This window comes from Oratosquilla oratoria, chromosome 23 (genome assembly GCF_046742065.1).
Source record: "Oratosquilla oratoria isolate Oo_2021 chromosome 23, ASM4674206v1, whole genome shotgun sequence".
NCBI lineage: Eukaryota > Metazoa > Arthropoda > Malacostraca > Stomatopoda > Squillidae > Oratosquilla > Oratosquilla oratoria.
Window position 1 is genome coordinate 1,862,341 of NC_134799.1, and position 22,500 is coordinate 1,884,840.

A 22,500-nucleotide genomic window follows, 5' to 3' on the forward strand; every position below is an offset into this window, starting at 1 on the left:
TGGTTGTAAGCTTTTAGAAGATGGTCTGGATAGGGCATATGGGTGGGTCTAGGAATGGAAATGAATATCATTGTGAAGAATACAAGATATTGGACATGGGAATACGTAAAATTACGCCATCACTGCTCTATAGAATATGTAACAATTTAATTACAAATAGAAATTAAGAGAGATTTGGGAGTTGTGGTCATGGAAAGAAACATATGAAACATATGAAAAGAACAAAAACATCAAGACAAACATCGAGTCCCTGATTAGCCATAGACTGAAGTATGTTTTAGTGTTATCGACATAAAAAGAGAAAAAAAAGTCATATAAACAAGATAGATGAAATCCGAAGAGCTGCAACTAAGATAACTTCAGTTTGTGTGTAGAGAGGATGAATATTCTAGGTCAGCCATCGTTAGAAGAAGTAAGAAAGGAAGGTGATCTAATAGCAGCTTTTCAGATCAAGTAAATTATTTAGCAAGGAAACAATGAAAATCCAGAAGCCATAAGATGAAATTATAAAACGCTAGATGTATGAAGGACATCAAAGAATATAATTTTTCGTACAGGATTTCTGATTCCTGGAACAGGTTCGATGAAGGAAAAAAAATAGTCAATATGATAGAATTGGCCATTGGGAAAATATTGACGGGATCCTACGAGCATAGCTATTATCCTGTATACTACAGCTAGATAAACACATACACACACACACATAACACACACACACACACACACACACACATCTTCAGATTTTGTTTCATACACTTATTTCACTTGATTTTATTTTTTCGCGTTCTGATTTGTTTTCTTCCCCGGTGAGTTCCCTCGCAATCACACCCAGTTTCGTTCAGAGCTCACTGGTGCTCTCCAGTTCTGGTTCCTGGTCTGCTAGGTTCTTAGTTGAATCGCGTTCCTCGAGTAACGTTAAAAAAAAAAAAAAAAAAAAAAAAAAAAATTGGTCTCGATTTGCCAGGTAGTGCCCAAAGAGTTGTCACATTTGGCTTCCACGAGCTTAACCAGCGCCGACAATTGAGAATTCGTTTGAGTAAAAACGACTTCGGTTACACTATTCTAGTTTTCAAATCTACAAATGTTAAATTATCTTTCCGTCATAGGTGAGCGATGAACTAAGAGATTGTATACCTATACAAATGTTAGATATACTGTTAAAAGGTTCTTAGAGATGTCTATATTTCTATAAGCAAAGTCATATTTTAGTTATTCAAATGGAGGTTGGCGGTAGGACGTGGGAGTAAAAATTACCCAGTGTGATAACCCTTTTAGGTAACCAAAACTGTCTCATTTCTCTCCGCTAACGCCAACGGCCATACAAAACATTTGCACAAGAAAATGTCCAGTGTAATGTGTCATCTCGCTACTGACGTGTGATAGTATGGCAGCAACCAGAATAGAAAGGGGGGAAATGGTCTCTCTTCGCGTCGCGTGAAGAACTTTGAATCATGACGACGTTCCTTGGCCAAGTGGCAGGACATCAATCACGTGACCTTGAGGTCTTGGGTCATACGACGCTAGGTTGCAGCCAAACGAAGAGAACAGACGAAGAACTCAAAGCTCAGATTCGATTGAGATCGAGACCTTTGCTCGATTTCGAAGGCGAGTCGAAGTCACCGCCATTTGCTCGATTCGAACGCGACGCCACGCCTCGGAACCTACTTGGAACCTTGAGTTGCATTTGTGATCAGACATGACGTCAACTTGGGAGCTGTGTTAGGTTGTGAAACACGGGAGCAGATTGGTTCTGTAATATTTTATTTACTTCTCTTTTATTTGTGATATGGTGTAGTGTGTGCACGAACTTCTATTGCCTTAAATGTTGGCTGCAAAGACGGGATTTTTTTTTCGATCATTTATTACCCACACTATTTCTCTTTGGGTGGTCGCCGCACTTCTCATAGAGAGAAAGAGAGTGAGAGTGAGAGGGAGTTGGAAAGAGAGAAGTGAAGAAACTCATCCATGAAATATTTTCCTCCACGACGTAAATGAACGACGTAATGGATGACGTAAGATATGACGTAAGAGCCTCTCCCCGGAATGTTCTGGACAGCCTCCCGCGGCATCGTCATCATCACGATCGACCGCAGGTGATCCGGGCGAATGAATGAATCTGGATGGTTCTGGGCTCGTTAGCTCCGACTCCATCCTGTCCTCTGTATAGAATAATGATAAATAAATGAATAGATGAATAAATGAATGAATAAATAAATAGTTGAATAGATAGATAAATAGATAAAAAATAAATAGCTAAATATACAAAGAAATTATAAATTAAATTAAAGTAGATAAAATGAATAAATGAATAAGCGAGTAGATGAATAATTGATAAGAACTGAATGGAATGAAATTAGGATTCTATCTATATATCAAGAGCTTTTTCCCCTTCATAAGGAAGGTTGCCAAGTCAAAGTCACGTACCTAGTCCCACCCATTCCATTCCCCTTCACCACCCTCCCCCCCTCTCATCTTAGCTCCTCATGGATGATGGGTCATCCCTGTATTCCGCTCACTGTCCTGGGTAAGAAGCAATGTAGCAAGACACAGTATATCCACAGCAAGGCCACTTCATTTAATCGGCGACCTCCTCTCTCTCCGTCCCCTCGTGTTGAAAAAGAGAAGACGGAGAGAAATCCCCTTAGGCTGTGTCAATATATTATTCACACATAAACACCCCTACCCCTCATCCCCGGCCCATCCCTTCCTTGCATAATAGTATAATCTATATACAGCTACTTTCCACTCATCCCTATCTCATGCCTTCTCCCCTCCTTGCTCAACAGACATTCTCCTCTTTCTCAACGCCCCCTTCACCCCATCCATCCATCTCATCCTCGGTTGTCTCCTCAAATTCACTCCCCTCCCCCACCTCTGCCTTCCACACCTCTTTTACTAATCTTTCTTCACCCAGTCTTTCCATATGTCCAAACCGTCCTAATACTCTTTCACCAGCACCATCTGTCATCTTCTCCACTCCCGCTCTCCTTCTCACCTCCTCGTTTCTCACTCTATCCAACCTTGTAACTCCTACCATACTTCTCAGACATTTCATCTCGAACACATTCAAACGTTTCCTCTCTGCCTCTCTTAAATTCTAAGTCTCCGCCCCATACAATGTTGTCGGCTCAATCACCCTTTCATGTAGTCTTTCTTTGCATCAATTCCTAGATGCCTATTTCTCATGACACGTTTTGATCCCCCAAGGCATTTACTTGCTTCTCTCAATCTACATTTTACATCCACCTCCACTCCTCCCTTTCCTGCCACATGCGACACCAAATACCTAAAGCTATCCACTTCCTCCAGCCTCTCCTACGATTTTTACTCGGCTCTCCACACTTCCCAGCCACTCCGTCATCTGGTTCATCCTCTACTCTAGAATTGAAATCTCCCAATACCACTACATGAGATTTCTCCCAAAACTCTCTATGCATTCATTTAAATATATCCAAAAATCCTCCCTTTCCTCTACACTCTTGTCACTACCAGCCCCATATGCACTTATAAAGACCCACATCTCCCTTCCGAATTTCATCTTCTTCCACGTTAACCTTGAAGAAACCTCCTTCCACTTCACCACACGCTTACCTATCTCTTCGCTTACTAAATCAGCAAACAAATAGACAAATAAATTAATTAAATTAATAAACCCTCTGGCACTAACCAGAGTAAATCATGTGAAATGGTCCCCCCAAGACAGAGCCGGAAAGGTTAACGAAGTTTACTTTTGAGATCAAAAGGCACTTCGGAGGTTTTGACTCCTGGCCAGCGTCGGACGACGGACTTTGCCTCATCTTCTTCACTCAGCGCCGAGGCCCCAGTTGGGCTCCAGGGGTCACGTGACCAAAACTGTCAGAAACACAACTAAAGGTGGCGGCACACTAGACATTTCTCGCTAGCATGCTACTTGCTTTTGCTACTTCGTTTTGAGTAGAAACGACTTCGGTTATGATCTATTGTTTATCAAACATCTAAATGTCAAATTACTTTTCCGTTATATAGTAAGAAGCTGAATGACAAACCAAGAGAATTTAAACCTATAAGAATGTTAGATACATTATTGAGATGTTCTTACGGAAGTCTAGAATATTTTAACCGACGTAATTTGTACTCAAACGAGGTAGAAAAAGCAAGTAGCATGCTAGCGAGAAAATGCCTAGTATGCCGCCACCTTTAGGCTGTAATAGCCTCGGTAGAGCTTGACCACGGAGTGTGAGGCATCATCTTCTCGTTAGCGAAGTGACGGATATGTAAGCGAGTTTCGATAATAGACAAGCCTGGTGGACGGGCGGCTCCCTTGACTTAAGAGTTCCGGGGATTCTCGGCTTAGAGTCTGGGTTTATTTCGCCTTCCGTGTCTCCTCGTTTGAGCACAGGAAGATTCCACTTCATTTCATACCACCTTGGATCGTCTTCACAGTGTGTGGGGTTTGCATGAACAACTTCCAATCTTTCAATAGCTACAGCCACTAACTTCTTCAAAATATGCGCGCACCTGAAAGTGGTGAGCACGCAAACGAACACATTCCTACGTGGATTTCAGGATCCACCTAAGATTACCACCCAACTCCCACTCATCCCCCCCCCCCTCCAGTCAAACAGCGGGGGATTGGTAAGGATGAAGTTGGTTTCCCCGTGTTTTCGACATCGTTTCAAACAAATCCCAACGACTGTGAAAACGACTTTATCATATCCTAGTTGCTTACAATTTTGGTAGATGATCTCGACGTAATAACTACCTGGTCTACGTTGACGGTGAGGTCAAAGCAAGGGATGATAAGCTCTTTCACGCTAACTACACACTTATGATTACGCACTTCTAATCCAACACATAGAAGAAACAAAAAAAAAATGCTATATTTTACTTGGAATGTATTATGATTTGATTTAGAGTTATAGCGTAGCTATATGCGTAGTGTTCGTGGCCCTAAACAGAGGTATCAATATTAGTGAGTATGCAGATATAATTGTTCATTTTTCATGTATATCAGTGGAATATCACAAATATGCACATGTCTGTTAAAAAAAAAAAACGAAACAATTATATACATGTTCGTTTAGGAATGGCAGTGGATTTGTACTACTCAGCTACTGGAGTGGTTCTTCAGGGTATTGTCAAGGCCCAATAAGCTAATGAAGCTAATGTACAGGGGATTGACAGACATATATTAGGCAGGGATAAGAAGGGAGACTCTTAGTTAAACTTACTGACACACACACACACACACACACACACACACACACACACACACACACACACACACACACACACACACACACACACCATTAGTTCTTAACCACAGACCCCCCACACACAGACACTCACAAACATAAACACACAAACACACACACATACACAAACACATACTCTTAGAGTAGAGATACTCAAGATTATATATATAAAATGTCAATCGCTTATGGTACACGTAACAAGAGGCGTTTAAATAGGGATGTGCTAAGTTAAACAAAACGCTCAGTCAAAACAACCAAAGCAAAATCGCATCCTCAGCAAATGTCTACGATTAATACCATTTCGGCAGATAAGCAAATCGGTTTTAGAATTGGGAGATCATGTGTATGGAACCTGTTAAGCTTTACTCAAGACTACTGCAGGAGAGGATCGGGTTTGCTGTGTGTATTTGAATCTAGAGAAGGTATTTGACATGGTACCTCATAGTCGGTTTTTGTGGAAATTGGAGTATATTGGAGTTTTCGGGAGTAAGTTAATTAAATGGATATGATATTTCATAAAAGGCCGATACATGAGAACAGTAACAGAGAACGAAATATCGGGCGAGACTGCATTGACTAGTGGAGTTCTACAAGGTTTGGTTCTGGCACTAGTAATGTTCTTGTTATATATATATATATATATATATATATATATATATAAGCCATGATGAAAGGCATGACAGACTACATTAACTTGATTTCAAGCGAAGCAAAGATCGTGAGGAGAATAAAGATTTGGGGACGCTACAGATTGTTGTACCAGTTTGTAGACAGTATATATGTATGGGACCAGTCGTGAAAATTGAATTTTAGTACAAAATAATAAAAAAACTATTGGAAAATGGGTAAAAATTAAAAAAGGCCGTAAATAATTAATTCAATGGGAAATGAATCAGTTACGAAAGCAAAAAAAAAAAAAAAAAAAAAAAAAAATTGAGAGTGAAACAGACTACTGACGAATATAAAATCAGTTTTTCATCACATGGATGAGCAGATGAAAAAATGAATGAAAAAAATATATAAATAAATTATAAGATCCTCCATCCACCCTAGAAAAGAATATGCGGAGATGATGTGACCTCCACCTAGAGTGAGGCGTCCAGAAACAGAGGGGCATCCCTGCCAACTTTTACCGTTTTCGAGTTAAACACGGATATATACAGAAAAGTCTGCCAATCACGATCCGTGTTTAATTCGAAACCAGTGAAAATAGCGGGGTTGCCACTCTGTTTTTATACGCCTCCTATAGGGCAGTGATCTACTTGGTTCCTAGTCTTGGAGACAAAACATACGAAAAGAGAACGGAAGAATTAGACCCTTCATCATTGAAAGAAAAGCTAGACAGAGGTGACATTGTAGTAGTATTCAGGTCATTTAGGTCATTAAATGGAATAACTAAAACTAACAAAGAAGATCTCTTGGCTTAGTGCAGTATAGAGTCGCGAGGTCATGAGAACAAATTGAAAAAGACAACTTGTTTGGAGGATGTCAAGAAACGCAGTTTTCCATAGAGTTTCTTAAACTCCTGGAGAAGCTTAGAAGTTGATATAGTCCAAGTTTTAAGTGTCAGAGAATTCAGAACCAGGAAGGATAGCTTAAGAAAAGGTTACATGACTATACAAATATAGTTTCTTTAATACATATTGCGATAATGAAACTACAGTTAGGGAAATATATGCAAGGAGGTGCACGGAAAACGACAATAAAACAAGCACGATGAATCCGATAGGTAATAGGAATGGAAACTAACAAATAAAGAATAGATCAAGAACGTTTCAATATGAAAAGAAACGAGAAAAAAGAAGAAAGACGAGGAAAAGAAAAGAGGAAACTAACTTAAACAAGTGGAAGTAGCTTGCGTTGATATAGTGATTAATTTCAACAAGATTAGAGCTAGATAACTACCTAAAGGAGAAAAAAGACATGATGTGCTTTGTTTAAAACCCAAGCTCATGGAAATATCTATATCTGGCTGTGTGAAAGACAGTCTAACATATGACAAAAGAACCGAAAATGAAAAGAAAAAAGAGAATGGTAACAATGAATTGAAAGTAAATAAAATAAAAATTGATAAATGAATAAATGGATAAATAAATATATAAGTAGATCAACAAATAAATAAACAAATAAATAAACACCTAAATAAGTAAATAAATAAATCAGTGGAAGTAGATATAGAAGACGTAATGGCCGAAATATTGTTTATTGAAATTATAACAGAAAGAATTGGAGAAGAAACTTCGCAGTGGCACGTATTCCGCCAAAAAGCGAGAGCACGAAATGAGGCAGATGACAAAGAATGATAACTGCAGCGGATCAATATTGAAAAAGAGCAAAATTATAAGTCTGATGGGAGATTTTGATACTGTGGAGGTGAAATGAGAGGCGTGGAAGACAGATGAGAGTGAGGAATCATGGGGCAATACATTTTTACATGTAGTAGTGGATGGAGAGAAATGAACCAAGGCAGTAGGAGGAGGTGCCACGTGACGACAAACATGACGAGTCTCTTCAAAAGCGGTTAACGATCACCAAGTGTCCCGAAGACCAACAGAGTAAGTATATAACAATGAATAAAACAGTTAATCAGTGGGTGAAAGAGCCAATATTTTGAAGAAATGATATGCCAAATAGCAAAACTGGCTTTGACCATTAAAAAAAATGTGATCAAAACATTGAATGACTGGTGCCCGGTAGATAAAAAAAAAAGTGATCGTGTAGTCCTCGGTTTTATTTTGGAAATAGGGAAGAGAAGAATCATAAGGATTTAAGGCCGAGTCCACAATGAGCTTCGTGCAGAGCTGCATGAGGCAGATGGCAGTGTTGAGCGCAGCGTCGTCGAGTGTCCACACTACCAACTCTGCCTCATTCAGCGCTGCACGAGGCTCATTATCGACCCGGGCTTAAAACGAGCTATGTTCATTGCCGATGAAGAACTTTTTATACATGCCAGAACCCTACGAGCGTAGTTCCCTTCAAATATAAGTAGATAAACAAACAAACACACGCACACAGACACACACACACACACACACACACACACACACACACACACACGTCATAATGCATGTTGACTTAGTTAATCAAAGGGATTGAAAATTTCTCTAAGGATTTGATTTAATAATAGTTATTTAGTGTGGGTCAGTGGGCATATTTAAAGGTACAGAAAGAAGTTATCCTACACTGTACGGAACATTTAATCGCATAGGTACACACACACCCTCTGAGTAGAAAGAAACGGATGTTAACACTCAGTTGTTTACTTCAAGTCTCACTCACTGGTGCAAATTCCAAATATCAACACGCATTTACACATACGTGTGTACGTGCATAACGCGAATACACGAGTACAGTTTTAGTCCCACACATGTTGACATTCGCACGAACGGTTACTCTACGCGGACATGCATGCATACATGCAAACACAGACACGGTACCTTCTTCTTACTGCCGCTGAGGAACTCTTTATACATGTCGGAGCGCAGGTAACGCGAATAGGAATCCGACTTCATCAAATGGTATAGGTGGGCCTGCATGCCAGGTCAGGCGAGGTCAGTTGAAGAGTCCCAGGTCACGACAAAGCACATGAAGCCGTGGCACGCCACGCCAGGTCACGGAGCATCATGCCAGGTCACGAAGCATCATGCCAGGTCACATTAGCCCAACCGAAGTCATGTTGCACCAGTTCCCACATTGCCGAGTTGTCATGGAAGAGAAAAGGGGTTTATGAGTATCTCTGACTTTGTAAACTGTTTCGTGACTAGTTGTAGCCTGTGCTGGTCCTTAGCTTTTCTGCTAAAAGACAACAGCCTCCATAACCCTGGCCCACCTCGAAAACCCATGACCACAATACGGACAATTCCTCAACGGAATCATGGGGAGGCAGACAATTGCTCCGGACATTTTTTTTTCCAGTCAAAAAGATCCGGAGTGGGTTGAGGCAAGTAAGGGTCAGTTGCCCCCCTAGAAATCCAGGGTATGTTTGAAACTTTGCCGGTCGTCACGTATAATTTCGTTATTTTTTTTAAGTTATAGAATATCAGTGTATGAATAAAGAAAGTAAAAATGGAACCCGTGTAGATAATGTAAATATATGCCTATGCAGCCAATTTGAATTATATTCTCATGCATCCAATCGTGATATAACTTAAAAAAGATGTACTGAGGAATTGACAGCATTTGTTAATTTTTCCTACATATCCTCATCCTCTTGTCTACATCTACCTTCTAAGAAGCAAATAAATCTACTCTGAATGAGTAATCTTCTTAAAACTAGGCATCTGAACAGCATTGACGATACTTTTAGGTAAAAAAAAAAAAAAGAAAAGAAAAAAAAACAACAGTAAAAGAGAATTGCCCAACCAGAAAACGGAATGATCGTGGTTCAAGTCTATGACACATGAACGGCAATACTTGTTAGGCTGTTAGACCTTGTCTGTTGCATCTTATACTCCCCTCAATCTCTCTTTCCCTCCATCATCCTCCCATTTATTCATCCTTACGTATATACCTTTATTTATCCCTTGGCTTCTTTCTAATTCATTATATCCCCTCCTCTTTCCCCATCTTGTCTCCTCCCTGCCTTCCTTTCCTCCTTGTCTTCTTTCTACTTAATCATATCCCTTTCCCTTTTTCCTCTTCCCTTCCCCCCTCTCTGCCTACCTCTCTTCTCCTATTAATCCACTCCCCTCTCCCTTCCTTCCCTCTGTCTAGTTCTCTTCTGCTCCTATTTACCCATTCTTCCTTATTCTCTTTCTAATAATTACATCTTAAAGTGCTTAGTGGCAATAGTCCCCTTTTATACACAACTATTATTTCATTTTCCAACAGACCTCTTCCCCCATCCCTCTCACAAAAACAGATTCTGTGTGAGCGCGTGTTCTGTCCTATGTAGTCCACTCACTCCTCTCTCCCCGTCCTCGCTCTCTGTCTACCTCTCTTCTGCTCCTCTTTACCCATTCCCTCTTTATTCCCTCTCTTCTCCCGGCCCTTTCCATTCCAAGGAAGTTTCCCTCCTTCACCCCCGACCCCTTCTGAGGGATCTGTCCGTACCGCTGCTGCGTCGAAAGTCCACCGGTCGGGATTGTTCATGTTCTTCTTGGTGACGTTCATGGACTTCGAGTCGATGTTGACGGGCACTGGGGCGTTGGGGGCCAGGAACTCCTCCCAGATGGCCTCCACTTTGGAAGACACGTCCTTCTGCGGGAGCGCCTTCAGGTCCTGCACGGCCGTAAGGAACCTGTAAGAAGAGAGAGGATGAGGAGCTTCTGAGATGACCACAAGGTAGAGACTTGAAAGAAGACATCACGAAATGACGTCGTGCGTTCTTTAACCCTTCCCACTAAGGTAACATATTTAACAGACTTTATTGTGGCTAACATTAAACTGTTCTATTCAGATTATGGAAAGCCAATAAACCCAGTTAAGTCTTTTGTGCACAAAATGTTATCCTAAGATGAATAAAACGATCTCCTGTCAGCCAGAGAGAAATAAAGTACATATTGGACCGTAAAGTGAACTCGATTGATTTCCCTCCTCACCGAGAGGTATGTTTTGTTTTGTTCTAGTTAACGCTAAATAATTCTATTCAGCTTTGGTACTTTCTCGACTGAAAGGTTACTGGAGAAAGCTACGGGCTAAGCTACCTAGTTGGAGGGAAAGGTTAGGTTAATCTACAAGGTGTCCATAAAGTCTGGGTACATAGGAGATTTTACCATTTATTTATTTTTATTATTTTTCCTCCTCATAATGAAGATGGCCTTTTCTAAAGAAGAACGAATCGATTTGGTACTCTTAAGTGGACGAGAAGGATGGTCTTACTGTAAAATTGCGGAAGAATTTAACTTTTGACACCCGCATCGGCAACCTTTTTGTTTTACTGCCGCCGGGAAATTGGACGGCAATGAGAGCCCATTTCATCGAGCCCACCTGAATTTTGTAAAACGCATTAAATCATGCATTGAAAATGATGGAAATCATATTGAAAACTTTATTCGTCAACATTAAATTTGAATAAAATTGTTTTGTTTTAAGAATTATGTATTTTTGACCATGTACCCAGACTTTATGGACACCCTGTAGATTAAGTTGGTCAGATTGGCAATTGTCCCGGGGGCGGTTGTCCGGGTGCAGTTGTCCTACAACCATTTTTATGACCAGTCCCACCTAAAGAAGTCCGCACTGCGATAAACACTAATGCTCTGTGAGATCAGCTAACGCGTGATAACAATTATGTGATTGATCTCCTTATCCTCCCCTTCGGTATTATTATACCAATGCCATCCGTGTGGCTTTCATCTTCATCTCTGGAACCAGGAGTCAGCAATCCTCATCTTTTTGTACTTTGCAAAAATCCAGAAAAAGAGAACTGTTAATTTTCCTGATTCCAGGACCACGCGAACCTGCACATATTCCCGGTGTCGTCAACCGCATTGAAGTCTCCCTAGAAAGCAATCGCGTCCTGAGTCGGGCAGTGGTCAACTATAGTCATACACCTCTGTAGGAGTACATATTGCAATGTGAAAGACGAAGACGAGAGTATGCTTTAAACTCATCTACACCATACGCTCATCTACCTGAGTAATACGACGTGATGTACCCTATTCTATATCTCTATGGAAACGGTCCCTATTGTTGTGGCCCGACCAGTAACATATGTAACTCTTACCACTCGTCCCATCACTGGGCGGTCTCCTCACCTCGGATGAAGTCATTATATTCATTCTGAATCTCTTTAGCTCCGCCGATAGAAAGAACAGTCGTTCGTCCTGGGAAAGGAAAAGAATGTTTCGGGCCTTTCCACAAAGAGCCCGTCTCAGATTCACCACAGGCCTTGATTGGTGTATTTGTGGCTTGTCTACACCACTCATCATAGCGGGATTAATGGGCTTGACACAGACAGCTTACCAGCCCATCCTAACCTGAGGCACCATGTGTAGATGCCATATGTGTAGATCAGCCTTAATGGTCCATTCCAGGACTGGCCTATCCCCTGAGGGATAATACAACTTCTGTAACTCCCCTTGGTGGTTTAATTCGCTTTGGTAAGGTTGTATGTATAGTGAGAAGTGGTCCATGTGAAGGTTTTGGTATGTTGGAATGACTGTGGTTGTGAATAAAGCCTGGAATCGGTGTAATCAGCTTGACCATACGGATGAGGTGCTATCATATATATATATATATATATATATATATATATATATATATATATTATATATATATATATATATATATATGTTGTGTTTGTTAAAGACAGATTGAACATTTTCAGAAGCTCTGCCATGGGATTCGAACCCTGATCCGTGCGTCCATAATCACGAAGTCAAGACACTAGCAACCGAGCTACGTGTGATGGTTCAAAAGGACTGTACAAGTCCCCGACCACGCTTCACGTAACATCAGAAGATCTAGTCTCATTTTCATCCAATCCCCGTATTAGGCGAGCCCTCCGACAAGTTGTCGGAGGGCTCGCCTAATACGGGTATTGGATGAAAATGACAAGTTGTCGGAGGCCTCGCCTAATACGGGGATTGGAGAAAAATGAGATTAGATCTTCCTATGTTACGTGAAGCGTGGTCAGGGACAGTCCTTTTGAATCATCACACGTAGCACGGTTGCTAGCGTCTTGACCTCGTGATTATGGACGCACGGGTGAAGGTTCGAATCCCTTGGCAGAGCTTCTAAAAACACACATATATATATATACATATATGTATATATATATGTGTATATATATATATATATTATATATATATATATATATATAATATAAAGCTTCGCCCTCCTACACAATCACCCAGCCTAACGAGGGGAGACAAAGCGTTGGGTATCTATGTTCCTCACAGTCCTGTGCCTCCTGCAGGAGGTGGTGACGAAGGAAGAGTATAGAAGCAGTACTTACATGAGGTTCTCGGCGCTGAATTCCTTTTCCAAAAACTTGATGAACTGCTCACGCCCCAACGGGTCTTTGAGGAGTTCGTGGACGCTGAAGCCCCACCGCCGAACTCGCTTGGCCGGGATCTCTCTCCTGAAGAAGGACAGATGAAGTAAGTTATATTCGCCTGGGGGGTTGAAGTGCGTTCTTCACCCGATTATACAAACGTTCGCGAACACACACACACACACACACACACACACACACATATTCATGCAAAGTCACGCGTACAAGCACGTGATTCACCATGGTCTTGGATCACGTGTTCGACTCGTGATTGACAGTTATTAACTTCTCGAATGAGAGCTCAGAGCCAGTTTGAGATTTATTCTGTGACCTTACACGCACACACACACACACCCCAACTCCCTGCCCACGAGAGTTGGAGTAACACTCCGCAGCGCAGCGATACTGAAATTATTTCAGCCCTGGGCGGGATTCGATCCTGAACCGCCGTAGTGGCAGGCGAGAACTCTAACTCAAGCATAGACACATTCGTACACACACACACACACACACACACACACACACACACACACACACACACACACAGATATTGATTAGAAAAAGTGAAAATATCTTGCATTGATTTAGACATACTGATTGCAGCAAAATTGGAGACTATTATTCAAAAGAGTAAGAACTAGGCAATCTCAATGGAAATGTCGATGTTCAGGTGAGAAGAGGAAAATATAACACATAAAGAATGTAGAGAAAATGAAAGTTGAAGGTAGAATGATGATTGTAGTAATAAGCATAAAGGTAGAAGTATATATATATATATATATATGTGTGTGTGTGTGTGTGTGTGTGTCACGTGTGCACGTGTTTAATATACGTGTAAAGTGTCTGTATACAGGGAGATGGACGTCGATATTTACGCAAATTTTTCCGCTTCCCAGTAGTCGGGGTTGTCGTGTACCCAAGGGTTGGGCGGGTCGATGGGCGTGATGAAAGGGTCGTACTCCAGGTACTGTTCCCAGTAGCTGATGAACCTGAGGAGAGACGGGGACCAGAATTAGCCCAGATAAGACAGCCCACACATCCTAACCCAGACACTAATAACGATATAAATTGTCACAAAAGCCTGGTAAAAATTACAATTCTGTTGTTTTTGTTTCTCCCCTTTTTTTTCTGGAGAGCAATCTCCAAATGTCTTCAAGAATGTAAGACTAGTAGTTCAAAAGCCAGTTTGAAAGTTATTCTGTGTACTGTGTACTGTCTTCCTACATCTATGGTCACATAAAGCGATTCCTGAACATTTCAGGTGACCATTTCGGGCCTCAAAGAAGACACCAAGTACCGAAAATATTGAACACATAAAGGAATTCGCCATGGCCTTAGAAGAATGGTGGCGTGAACACTTAGGCCTTAGGGTAAATGAGGGAGGCTGTGTTGTTAGAAGGGGTTCGACAGACACGTGTTTAAAGTGGTGTGTGAACGGGGTATTTGGTTGTCGAACACGTTGGTTAAACCCCAAATACCCCGTTCACACGTTCACACATCACTTTAAACACGTGTCTGTCGAACCGCGTTCGACAGACCGTTTGACCGTGCGAACCCCCTCTTCGAGCAATTTGTGAGAGATGTAAGCACTGAACTACAAATGCCCTTAGACCAATGGCTTTTAACCTTTATCACTCCATTCCCCTCCCTCATTAATTTTCAACATTCACGTAGAGGTGTTCAAGTGGATCAAAGGCTTTAACAAGGGTGACGCAAACAAGGTCATCATGTTAAGGCAACAGGGCAGGACTCGTAGTAATGGATTTAGATTGGACAAGTTTAGATTTAAGTAGGAAATGGGAAAGAATTGGTTTACTAATAAGGTGGTCAACGAATGGAATAGACTTAGTAACCATGTAGTGAGCGCTGAAACTATCGGTTGTTTTAAGAAGCGGTTAGACAACTTTATGGATGGGGATGACAGGTGGTGATGGATACGGAGCTGCCTAGTGTAGGCCTTATGGTCTCTTGTAGTCTCCTTCATTCTTAGGTTTTTATGTTATTATCATTATTATTATTATTATCATTATTATTATTGTTATTGTTATTATTATTATCATTATTATTATTAATATTATCATTATCATCATTATCATTATTATTATTATCATTGTTATATTATTATTATTATTATTATTATTATTATTATTATTATTATTAATTTCCCTATCACATAACAAGCTTAAGACAGATCATCAAATTTAATATTTCACCCTTGATCGCCCCACAGAAAAGTCCCTCCTAAGAGGAAGCAAGATCCGCACAAAGAACAACAGCGTTCAGGTCACCATCCAGCACAAAGATAGAACTACAACTACATAGACCTGTCTTCTACCAAAACAAACAGCCCCAGAGATTCATCTTGAGATGAATGAAGTCGTATGAAGTCAGAACAAAGTCGTTAAGGGTGACACTGTGTGTGTCTTGTACTGTTGTACTTCTAGATCATTTGTTGTTAACCTCTTCCTTAAGCCAAAGCGCAAACTGAAACGCAGGCGACACAAAAGACGCACCACAGAGCTCAGGCAGACTTTCTGTTGCTGAATTAAAGTATAGTTTGAACTTCTCTCTCACTTTAAATGATTTTAGATGTACTACCTTAGCATTTCAAGTGAGAGAAGTTCAAACTGTAGTTCAATTCAGCAACAAGAAGTCTGTCTTCGCTCTGTGCTGTGTCGCCAATGTCGCCTGCGTCTTAGTTTGCGTTTAGGTTAATGAAAGAGTGCCAGGGAGATGAATGAAATAGTTTCTTTGTCAGAATAAAAGGCCACGGCATAACCCACCGACGTATTGTAGTTCAGCACAGCGTTGCAACCCGTACAATATGGTGATATGAGTCATCGGTTTTGTGCTGGCTTGGTTGCAAGCTCTGCTGAATGGGACAGAAAGGCGATATCCATTACAAAGGCTATGAAGTTTGCTGATTTCTCGATGAATTGAGATCCCATCTCTGCGTGGCCGTTAGTTAAACGTTTCGCTACAGTACGGAGACGAATTGAAGAACCTCGCCGCAGACTGAGGAAGTGAAGTTTCTTCATTGGATACGAAAGAAGTTGACAAACTAGGCCATAATCTCTTTGGTATCGATTAGCGGGGTTGGGGTTCGTTTATGGGGATGAATGTAATGATCAGGCTGCAGCTAATGCAACAGGAAAAGTGTCCTTTGACAGCAAAGGGGTACGCTGCCGTTCAGCTTTGGTTAGATCATTGGGGGAAGTCGTTATTGGAGGGACAGTGAAAGAAACCTGGATGGTGGGTAGGGTGACCGCAGGCGACTGACGCTTTCTACAGAAACATTAGAATCCAGTCGAGAATTCTACACGGCGGATATTTGACCGCTTCAATACAGAGCCGGACACCAGAGGATTCGAGTCAGTTGCGAGGGTGGGGGGGGAGGAATGGGCTGGGCACTCGAGACCAGATAGGCTCCGCAATCCATCAAAACCCGAATTCGTTTGAATCTGAGTTGCATACAGCCACGTGACGTCACCGTATTAAAGGGGTTCAGGGTGCCAAGCCCTGCCTGCCTGCAGCTCGGAAAGGGAAAGCCAACAAAGCATTTTGTGTGCGTCTGTGTAAGGATAACCCCACCCCTTCCCCCCTTCCCCCTCCCCCCTCCCCCCGACGAGAGGGAACGAGCCGGGGTAGGGAGGTGGGAGGGGGACCTGTGGGCCCCCCCCCCTTTGTTTTATTCCACGGCCAGTTTCCGGATGCTTGCGTCTCTGGCCACCTACAAAGTGGGGCTCTTAGCATGCTTTAGTTACCAGACTTTTAACCTTTTCACGACTGAGGGGGCTGCCGTGGATATGAATAAAGTAGCCTGGTTTGTTACTGGAGGGAATGTCGTCATCAATTTGGATGGGGTTGGCTGCGTATGTATATGATTGTCGAATGACAGCTGTGATGAATATGGAATATGGTGACTCCTGAACGGGTTGATCAAAATTGGTTTTAATCAGTTGCATAAACTTATCCGGAGGGAGACCAAATGTGTATATATGAAATCGAGATCAAGAGGGAAATATGTAAGATGATACCGCTTCGAATACTCATTTTTCTAATTTGTTTGTTTATCTTTTCATCGCGATATCCAACCGACTCCTCGACTTCCGCCGCAGGTGCCGACGCTCTAATCCGCTCACCCTAAAAATCCGTTTTCGGGGTCTTTCGTTGTATTCAGGACTTATGAAGGAGTTTTTAGTAGCGTGTATTTTGGATGTCCGAAAGTGAATTATTTTTTTCTTATAACATATAGTAAAAGTCTCATCCGTATCGTAACTATTCGACGGAATATGCTAGCGTCATGCACAGCGGCTCGACGCCGCAGTGGCACCGTTCTCAAATTCTAATCCAGTGGTCCGAGGTCGATTCCCGTCCAGGGATGAAACAATTCCACCATCGTTGCACTACGAGCCGGCACTCCAACTCTCGTGGGCAAGGATTTTTTTTTTTTTTTTTTTTTTTTTTGGTGTGTGTAAGGCCACAGCATCACCCATAGATCGGATAAATATGAGCTCTGAGCTCTTATCCGGGAGAGTATTAGCTGTCCATCACGAGTCTACAAGACGCCGAGCCTGTGCTGTATGTAACTTTTTTTTTTTTTTTTTTTTTGTCTGATTTAAAGTTAACAACAATCCATTCTTTGGAAACTTGCCCGTCTAACCGATGACTAGAAGAAACTGAGCTTGCGTTGGAAGGAGCCTGGCGTCTAAGAAAACTAGTTTTCCACAATCTATCCTCTACTCATTGTTCTTATGGCTTTATTATTTTCTTTCTAAAGTGCAAATTTAAGACAGCATAAACAAGATGGTATGCCAAGATTCTTTTTTTTTTTTTTTCATCTTGTTTTCTACCAGGAATAACCATATTAACTTCAGCCATTTGGAGACGACGCCAGAAAAGTGCGGCAAGGGTTATTTGGCTTTTGGCGTCGACTGTGCTTTAGGAGGGAAGGGGATGCACACACAGAATAAGAAAGGCACTTTAGAAGTAAAGGAGTTATACACACACACACACACACACACACACAGGATAGTAGAAGCAATTTGTAGGGGTGGGGGGGACATCTACGTAAAGCTTGGGACAGGAAGAAGACACAGGGTCGTACTATTAAATTTTTAGGTTATTCATGCCCCATTCCCAAAATCTGGTTACATGAAGCGGACAGGCTAGAATGTATGGTTTCCATTTATCATTTTTGAAATGCATGTCGGACGTATGGAAGGAGTATTTTTTTTTTTTTTTTTTTTTTTTTTTTTTTTTTTTTTAAATTGCAAAAGATAATTAGAGATGAGGACTTGCGGGATAGAGGCCTTTGGCGAAGATTCCTGGATCCTGGACAATGTCAAGCAAAGCCTACCATGCATCAGGTAAAAAACAAAACAAAAAACAAAAAATGTTGGGCGCGTTCGGAATGACGCTTGGAAATACGGTCCAGAACCACAAGAACTTACGCCTCAGCTGCTTTGGATACTTTGAAGTTGGCGCGGTCGATCTTCTGCTTGAGGATGTCGACCTCCTGCTCCAGGGTCTCGATGGGGTTGGTCAGGTCCGCCTCAGACACGGACGGGGATATCCGGCCACCCGCCACCGCGTGGGCCAAATGTCTCGTCGACTTGATCGGCTTGTTCATCCGACATGCCTTCTTGATGTCGATCTCTGTGGTGTTAACACAACCAGGCTGGAAAGGGAGAAGGAAGGTTAGCTTGTCTTTTGTTTTCTGATTTGTGTCGCAACTCAATTATCGTCACGACCACTACCACCATCATCACTGTTATTATAATCATAATGATGTTATCATTGTTATTATTATCATTGTTATCATGATTATTGTTATTATTATTGTTATTGTTATTATTATTATTATTGTTGTTATTGTTGTTGTTGTAATTGTTATTATTGTTGCTATTATTATTGTTATTATTATTATTATTATTATCATTATTATTATTATTGTTATTATTATTATTATTATTATTGTTATTATTATAATTGTCATTATCATTATTGTCATTATTATTATTATTGTTATTGCTATTATTATCATTATTATTATTGATTTTATTATTTTTATTATTTTCATTATTGTTATTATTATTATTATTATTGTTATTATTATTATTATCATTATCATTATTATTATTATTTATCAATATTATTACTATTATCACCAATATTATTACTGTTTATATTATCATTATTATTATCACCAATAGCATTACTATTTATATTATCATTATTACTATTATCATATTGTTGTTTTGAGAAGAGAACCTCTCTCAAAAACACCTTATTAGGTTATCCCAGGGGCAATACCCGATCTTTTTCTTCGTGGTCGAAAGCAGTGGACAGATTAAGTTTCCAAAATTCGTTTATTGACCTTACGTTTCATTGTTGCTCTACAACATTGCCAAAGTAAGAATGAAAAATGCATAAAAAATTTGTGTGTCTATACCCACAGAAGGACTCACAAAGTAACCTCTCCTGCTTATTGGCGAACTGATTTCCGAGTCGTAACGGAGTCAAGCGACGGGGCTGCTGATTGGCTTGCGTTAGCCAATCAGCAACAAGCTCCAGTTCTAGGAAAACTTGTTCAGCATGAACATTAGTGGCGGGCGACTGTGCGGGTAAAGACACGTTTTACAGTTCTCCTGACCATGGAAGGCGGTAGCAAGGATTCCTGCGTAACGTTGGTCGTTTACTTGATTTTTAGGATACATGGGGCCTAGTTGTGACGTAGGCCCTTGTAGTCATCGTCACCAACAAAAGTGGAAACATATTGGAGGAGTTGCTGACGCAGCAGGCTCTGTACTCTCTCACATTATACTGGTATACGGCACCTTCAAGGAGAGAAGCGTGGTCACACCAATATAAGACTGGTGAGATCAATTCACTGGGCACAGGATCTTGTATTTCACACCATGCCTCTGGAAGTGGTCGCCGCTTTTGGAAGGGCCACTTCCGCATCAAGTGTTGAACTTTTTATTCTTAAAGTAAATGACGGGGATCGATTTTTGCGTCCTTGGTGTGCATGACACGTGTCCTGATGATACTGTGAAAGGCTACTTTTTTTTTTCTTCTTCTTTTTTACTCTGTGTTCATGTAACCCTTGTTGAAGAGAAGGATGATCTTTTTCCCCTCGTGAGGCGCGCTGCCGTCCTGCAGGCACCAACGGTCAATGGCGTTTCTTGTTACCTTGGCGACGCGACGCGACGATAAGAGTAACCGTTGTCGAGAAGGCTTTATGCAACGCGGTCGAGTTCGTCTACCGTGGATTTCAAAAAGTGAGAAAGGTGTCGCTTTCGTTACAGAGGTCTGGTATATATCCGGGCATTCACCCTCCGAGCTGAGGTATGGGCACGGTGATGGTGTGTGGGTGGGGGGAGGTCACCAAACCCAGCCTATTCGCCCCGGGAACCAGGGCCTGTTGCTGATTGGCTGGCGTAAACCAATCAGCATCCCTATCGTTGGGCTCAGTTGCGACTGAGGAATCCGCACGAAATTTGTCACTCGGCCTTTGTCATTGCTGTAAAACAACAGCGAAACGTTTGGCCAGTAAATAACTTGTGGAAACTTACTCTGTCCATTGCTTTCGACAACGAAAAAAACATAGGGAAACAGAAAAAGTATTCTACAAGTTCGAGAACGTTCTTCCTGATGAGAAGAGTGGAAGAAGAGAGAGCGGATGTAATGTGAATTATGTTTATTTTGGGAGTCATAACTGAACCGGAGATACCAATACTAGATACCAAGTTCCAAAACGCCCATTAAGTTACCACTAGCTAAGAGAGGACAAGACCAGGTGTCCATTCTGTAGGAAACTTGGCTTGGAGTGCAGTCGGATGGTTTTATACGAATGTGAGGATATGAAAGGACTTGTCGTTTTTACCCATTAAAAGCCATTTTCTCTGACCATTCACCCATTTCCTCTTTTCCCAGTTTTATCTATCCAATTTTCTATTCCCTTCCCCTCGCCCTTTCTTCCGACTATCAATCTCACTCATCATCTGCACTTAAAAAGAATGTTGATCATTTAAATTATATCACCCGCTTCGAGAAAAAGATCTAGGATAAGATGATAGGTTGACAAGAACACTGAATGCACAGTGTATCAAAAGAGCAGGGGAAAGAGAAATAGAGAGCAAAATATGGAAAAGTGTGGAGAGAGAGACTGTAAATGGACGATTGGAAGTCGCGGCCCTAAGGGAGGTTCCCCGCATCGCTTGCGTAATGCGTGAGTGGATGTGGACTGTGGCTACGGTAGGGAGGTAAACCAGAACGGTGGATGAGCGGGATGGGGGTGGAGGGTTAGGATGCCCTTCATCCCACATAGTACTGAGTTGGGAAGGGTGGGGTTAGTTGGTGTGAATGTGGATGTGTATTGAAACGACTACCACCGCCAACCCCTTTTGTAAGGTGGGTTGCGGCCGGGGTAAGTACATACATCTTCTGACCCTTTTCTTTTTTCTTCTCCTTTCTGTACTTAATTCTCATCGCTTTCGTCCTCCTCCTCCTTCTCCTCCTCCTCCTCCTCCTCCTCCTTCTTCTTCTTCTCATAATCTTCCTCCTCATTTTCCTGCTCATTCTTCTCTTTGTTTTCTTCGTCTGCCTCTCGCTCACCACGCCCTGCCTTTTCTTCGTATTTCTATTTGTACTCCACTTCTTCGTCCTCGGTCTTATTCTATAACCTCCTGTTCTCCCTCATTGTATTTCTTCTTCTCCTACTCGACTTCGTCCCCCTCCTCCTCCTTCTTCTCTTCATTTTCCTCCACCTTCCTCCTCTTCTCCTTCCCTCCTCCTCCTTCTCTACCAACTTCTCCTCCCGATTCTCAGAACTTTACCCTCTCGTTTTTCCTTTTCCCGTTTTTCGTCGTTCCCTGTCTTTCCTTCTTCCTCTCCCTCCTCTTCCTCCTCTCCTCCTCCCCTATCCCCTCCCTTCCCCTCCCTTGCCCTCCCTTGCCCTCCCCTTCCCTCTCCGTTCACGATATTGACTGCATAAATTTCATTCAGTCAATAATTTAGTCAATTAAGTCACATCCCTATGGACCAGAGTCACGTGACACTCTTTTATGATTGGAGACTAATTTCCACTCAAAAAAAAAAGGGAGGAAAATGCTCATCACTTTTATTATATTCTCCTATCTCTCCGTCCTCTCCCGCCATCATGAAATATCTCTCCTTTATCGTTTCTACGATTACGCTTTTCCCCTAAGGATAGAAGCGGTGGTAATTGCCAACAAAATACCTCATATCCTCATCCTCCTCTTCCCCCTCCTCCTCCTCCTCCTCTTCCTCCTCCTCCTTTTCCTCCTCCTACTCTTCCTATTA

The 22,500-nt window shown here is 41.6% G+C and overlaps 1 protein-coding gene across 3 annotated transcripts in view; it reads right to left on the reverse strand.

Annotated features, from left to right (window-relative positions):
• LOC143037857 (regulator of G-protein signaling 7-like) overlaps positions 1-22,500 on the reverse strand; it is a 192,063-nt gene that overhangs the window by 20,183 nt on the left and 149,380 nt on the right. For 2 of the 3 annotated variants that reach the window (XR_012967525.1, XM_076206439.1), the window contains exons 8-12: positions 18,627-18,853; positions 14,049-14,162; positions 13,135-13,260; positions 10,287-10,473; positions 8,672-8,764 (exon numbers count right to left, since the gene is read on the reverse strand). Coding sequence is in view for 2 of the 3 variants with exons in the window: in XM_076206439.1 (XP_076062554.1) it covers positions 8,672-8,764; positions 10,287-10,473; positions 13,135-13,260; positions 14,049-14,162; positions 18,627-18,853 (747 nt within the window). In the remaining variant the exon portion in view is untranslated. Of the gene's footprint in view, positions 1-1,745; positions 2,160-8,671; positions 8,765-10,286; positions 10,474-13,134; positions 13,261-14,048; positions 14,163-18,626; positions 18,854-22,500 lie in introns of those variants that run through there. The other variant, XM_076206440.1, reaches the window with a different exon arrangement.